The sequence below is a fragment of the Lactuca serriola genome, chromosome 5 (assembly GCF_051521515.1).
Source record: "Lactuca serriola cultivar US96UC23 chromosome 5, Lser_US96UC23_V15, whole genome shotgun sequence".
NCBI classification, from domain to species: domain Eukaryota; kingdom Viridiplantae; phylum Streptophyta; class Magnoliopsida; order Asterales; family Asteraceae; genus Lactuca; species Lactuca serriola.
In genome coordinates, this window is record NC_136412.1 from 135,832,771 (window position 1) to 135,838,102 (window position 5,332).

At 33.8% G+C, this 5,332-nt stretch overlaps 1 protein-coding gene across 1 annotated transcript; it reads left to right on the plus strand.

The window, feature by feature from the left end:
* The first annotated feature begins 332 nt into the window (after nt 1-332).
* Nucleotides 333-2,069, plus strand: LOC145053007 (ARM repeat superfamily protein). The gene is made up of 5 exons (XM_079000967.1): nt 333-701; nt 914-1,020; nt 1,116-1,263; nt 1,346-1,540; nt 1,634-2,069. The coding sequence occupies exons 1-5, from the start codon at nt 465-467 to the stop codon at nt 1,889-1,891; spliced, it is 945 nt and encodes a 314-aa protein (XP_078857093.1). The 5' UTR covers nt 333-464; the 3' UTR covers nt 1,892-2,069.
* The last annotated feature ends 3,263 nt before the right edge of the window (nt 2,070-5,332 follow it).

A 5,332-nucleotide genomic window follows, 5' to 3' on the forward strand; every position in this document is an offset into this window, starting at 1 on the left:
CATGTCTTAGGCTTACCGCCAAGCTCACGCCTGATGTTATTTAAAAGTTTGATTTTAAATGAACATGATGTTAGCTTAAATAAACATGAAACTAAAACTAATTTGAACGAAGAAAAATAATAATATGTTAAATAAAATTGATGTAAATAGTGTTATTAATTATTTTTGTAAATGGTATGTTTGGTTTTTGAATTTTTATTATTTTATGAATTTGAAAGGTTTTTTTATTATTTTTTGGGCCCAATATATGATTGAACCAGGCCTGTGAATAATGAAATATGACCGTTACAAAATCATCAGCACCTTTTTCCTTCCAACGCATTTCAAAATTTTAAGCCGTTGCCCCAAATCCCATCAACAAAATCTCAACCCTCCACCATTCTTTCCATTCGATCTCACCTCCTCAAAGAAACCCTTCAAAATCTCTCTCTCAAATTTACAGTCCACAACTTCACTCTGCTCCAATGGCGCTTAGATCTCTCGATAATACATTGCCCTTAACCCCTGAACGCCCTAAAAAGGCTATTAAAGTTACGAATTCCATCGCAAAACATAACCCTAAACCTAAACAGCCTGTAGATCCGAATGTTAATGACGAAAACATAGCTCCTCTTGATCCTGTTGCTCCTGCTGTTGATTCTGTCGATTACGTCTCCTCCGAAGATCTAAAACCCCTTTCTGACCCTGATGTCAAGTTCCAGGTAAATATCTTTCCGTTTCAGTTACATCTCATCTGAAAATCTGAATTCCATTTCTGATCGTGATGTTAATTTCCAGTTACACATGTGTCTTAGTTCCATGAAAACTAGATCTATATCAAGAACCCAGTTCGTGATTTTGTGCGATAGTCTCATAACCCATTTGTGATTTTGTGTAAATTGATTCATTTTTTTTCTGATTTTTATGAACTCAGGGCCTAAATGAAGGACTGGAGTCCAAGGATTGGCTGAAGATTTGTGATTCGTTAAATGATGTTAGGCGGATGGCATTGTTTCACTCCACTTTATTGCTCCCGATCTTGTATGTAGAAATCAATACTTCTTTTTTCTGTAATTAAACACAAGAAAACGATTTTGTGGAGTTTACTAACATGTGGTGTCTTTGTATGAATACAGGGAAAAGGTTTTGTTGATTTTAGTGAAGGCAATGAAGAATCCAAGAAGCGCTTTGTGCAAAACTTCAATCATGGCTGCTTCTGATCTTTTCAAATCATATGGCGATAAGTTGCTCGAGTCCACTACCTGTGATGCCGTTGACCACATGGTATGACTTAGATGATGGAAATGGAAGTCTTTTTTTTTTGCGTTTAACTCCATTTTAAACCCTTTAAACTCCTTATTCACAGATGCTGCAGCTTCTGTTAAAAGCTTCACAGGATAAAAAGTTTGTGTGTGAAGAAGCAGAGAGAACACTGAAAACAATGGTGGCATTTATAGCTCCAATCCCTCTACTCCACAAGCTCAAAGGCTATGTCAGCCATGGAAACATGAGAGTCAGGGCAAAAGCTGCAGTTTCAATCTCTCATTGTGTCTCAAAAATGGTACACCAAAAAAAGACTCGAAATAGAATGTTCTTTTCACTTTCTTTTAATTGGCTATTTTGTAATTAATTGATTTGTTTTGTATTGTTTTAGGATGTTGGAGAGATGAGGGATTATGGGGTTGTGCTGTTGGTGCAAATGGCGGCTGAGTTGTTGAAAGACAGGCTTCCGGAAGCAAGAGAGGCGGCTAGAGGTGTGGTGGCGGTGATTCATAAGGTGGTTATGGAGGAGGAAGGGAGTGAAGAAGAAGAAGAAAAGGAAAAGGAAAAGGAAAAATGGCAAAACTTTTGCCAAGAGAATTTGTCTGCTATTGATGCATTGGTTATGGTTAAACTTGTTGCATCTCAATAGATTTTTTTTTTGTATGTGTGGTTTTAATGTTTAGGAAGATCATGATGCTGATGAAATGGTCTTTTAGGGTTTGTTTTTTATTTGTTCCTATCAAGTTTTGTGTGAATAAAATGATCTTTAGAAGCCTAAATTGTTGAATCCATGAAAGAAACAACACTTGGGCCATATTTTGTTTCTACTTAAAGCTTAATGATTTAATGTGTGTATATGTAGTTTCTTTTTTATTTGGGTATAATGAACTAATGTGGTAAGCAAAAAAAGATTGGCTTAATATATTAAAGTCACCAACTCTATACCTATTTTATCACATTTGAATCAATGAATGTCATTAAGATTGATGAATGTTATGAAATTTGTATTTTATAATACAATGACAAAAAAGCTCATTTAGTCATTCAAATGATAAATGTCAAAAAAGTGAAACAAAAATTAAATCGAATGTTGTTTTGCAAAAGACATGAGAATTTGTCTTTTAAGTTACCAATAAACCCCAAAAAATGTTATTAGAAGCTAACAATTTCATGACCTCATATTTTAGTTTTAAATTTGTTATGAATTTGATCCAAATTTTAAATTTTGTTATGAATATCGTCCAAACTTTTCTTAACAAATTTATCCCAATGTTAGGTTGTTTTTTTCTCTAAAGATTTATTTTTTATAGGTTTTTTGCAAATTTTTTTACAACTATGTTAAGAAAATTTATAATTTTTTTTTAAATAAGTATAAAAAAGTTTAAGACTTTTTTTAAAGAGTTTTTACCACTATTTTTTTTTTAATTACAACATTTTTTACAACCTAAAAAACCATTAAAGTAATGTTGTATGAACGTATAAAAAAGTTTAGAGAACTTTCTAAATAAAAAAAAGTTTGGAAGAGGTTGTAAAAAATATGTAGATACTCTTTTACAACATTTAGAAATATTTTGTTTAAAAAATGTTGTATGAAAGTAGTAAAAAAAAGTTTAAAGAAATCTTGAAATAAGTTAGAACTTGTGTTTGTAAATAAGTATAAAAAAGTTGTAAAAAATTATAAAAGGTTTAAAAGAGGTCTTATTAAAGGTTTAAGAAGGTTGTAACATCTTTTAATACTATATGCTATCTATGAAACTTCATCTGGCCTGGTGTTGTTTTTAGATTATTTTGTATTTGCATATTACAACTGATATGTGATTTTTGTTCTAGGATGAAGTTCAAACAGCAGCCCTGAAGACAGTTTACAGCGGAGAATTTCAGTCAATGGTGGATGGCAGTGGCAGTCATAGTGGTGGTGGCGATGGTGAAGATTAAGTAATCATCAAGTCAGATCAATGGATAAAATATGTTTGTCGTCGGATAAAGATGTTGATTGATCGGATTCTGATATTCACTCTGACTCATATTCATAGTCAGACTCGACCGTATTGATTGTATTATTCGGTCGATCAAAGTATCTTTATCGAAAAAATGACGGCAGGCGGTGGAGACAATCTACTAATGCCATTGACGCCTACTACTCTTGTGTATTTGACTTTGTTTTAATTTCAATCAAAGCTTTCCTACATCAAATTACATACACATAGGAGTAAATTACAATTTTGGTTCTTGAGTGTAGCTGATATGCATTTTTAATTTGCAGCTGAACGCCTTCCGATCTTTGGTCTGGTAATAAGAGGTTATGCTATTAAGTGCATTTTCTCTTTTTATGAGTGAAATGCCCCAAATGGCAACATACTTTCAATTTATATGTATTTTTTTTTCCATTTTTACAAGTGAAATGCCCTAACTGCATTCTCATTTATGAAAGAAGAACCATGGATATACCTGAACTTCAACATTAATTATTTATGATTTTTTTTACACAAGTTTCATTTTTTTTAATAATTTGATATGTGATCAGGAGAAGATGTCAAGCTAGGCTTACCAGAAACCGGAAACGAAATCACATACACACAAAAGTTAAAAGGGCCCAACTTAAAATTCTAAAATTTCTATAATCCATATAAAATCAACAATTTAGTTCTATACAATGAACTTAGTAGGATTCGAATTTTACGTTCTTGATAGCTTTAAATCCTATTAAGGTATATAGTTCCGGTAATTTTGTGGCTGTTGGAACATGATTTCTACTTAATTCTTCCCGAATAGATGCGCTTCAGCTTGAAAAGTTGAAATGGGTTTAGCAGACAACTCCATGTGTTTCAATTTCTAAATTATTAAATCTGATTTATTTAATCTTTCAATTTATTATCGTTATCAGCAATTGATTAGTTGAATGCATATCTTGAGAACCCAGTTTTTGATTATCGTATTGCTCTCTGTCTCTCATCAGCTTTTTCATATTTATCTTTATATTCCACCACATGTACAACATCTTTTTATCACCCTCAATAACAACTTCCAATTTAATCTTTCCCCTGCAAAAACAATCGTTTCTTTACGTTGATTTTGTTTCATATTTGTAGGTGTTTGACAAGATGAGAATGCAGGAACAACTATGTGTTTTCATGATTATTAGAGAAATTTGAAGAAACAGAAGAAGCGGAGCAGGTGTTTGATAAAATGCATATTTAAAATTTGTGTTTGAAATCAATAAATGGTAACTATTCTTATCAATTTCAGCCATGTTTCTCCACCAACTAAAATGTAATGCCCCAATTTCTGGTTTGTGTTTTCAATATAGTTTCTCCCTTTCTCAAGAGATGCTCGACGAGTCAGTGGCCCGACTCGTCGAGTAGAGACGCGATTTGCTCGTGCTTTTAGCGAGCGACTCGACGAGTCCATATTCCGGACTCGGCGAGTCCTCCGGTTTGGATGAAACCCTAAATCCCAGGGTTTGTACCCTATTTAAACGTCATTATAGCCCCCCATCCCAGCCTCCAGCACCTCCAAAGCATTTTATCTGTAAACCCTAATTCTCCATTGCTAAGTTGAGTATTTTGTGCCATTGTTGGAGTTTTAGAAGAGAAGTAAAGAAGGAAGATTCAAAGGAGAAGAAGGGATCCAGAGTCTAGAGATCATTTACTTCCGATCCTGGCATTAAAGCTTTCTCCTTGCTGTCTTTCCACTTTGATCTTCTTATATGCTAGTATAAACGAATTTTGGGGCATTATATGATCCAAACTCGAGATTGGGGATATGCCGAGGAAATGAACCATAGATCTGATTATATTTGAGCTGTAGGAGCTCAAGGTAGCTACCTTTATGCATCCAAAGACTAGTTCTAAACCCTAGGACCCCATTCTTAGCTTATTTTGGTGTTCTAGCCTTATTTCCTTGTGCATGCACGTAAATTTGACAACTTTACGTGTTATATTAGCCCTAGAAACTCAGATCTAGGATTTAGATGTAGTGGAATCAATCAGAATCAACTGTATAGTAATGACATGCAAGAGACTCGGCGAGTTGTTCATCAAACTCGACGAGCCGAGTCGCGAGTCCCTGATTTTTCCCTGATTGAGAGTTT

What these genes read in the sequence shown, in the direction of transcription:
- LOC145053007 (XM_079000967.1), top strand. Translation starts at nt 465, where the DNA reads ATGGCGCTTAGATCTCTCGATAATACATTGCCCTTAACCCCTGAACGC. An exon ending in ACTTTATTGCTCCCGATCTT is followed by an intron (nt 1,021 to 1,115) that starts GTATGTAGAAAT and finishes GTATGAATACAG; the next exon opens with GGAAAAGGTTTTGTTGATTT. An exon ending in CTCATTGTGTCTCAAAAATG is followed by an intron (nt 1,541 to 1,633) that starts GTACACCAAAAA and finishes GTATTGTTTTAG; the next exon opens with GATGTTGGAGAGATGAGGGA.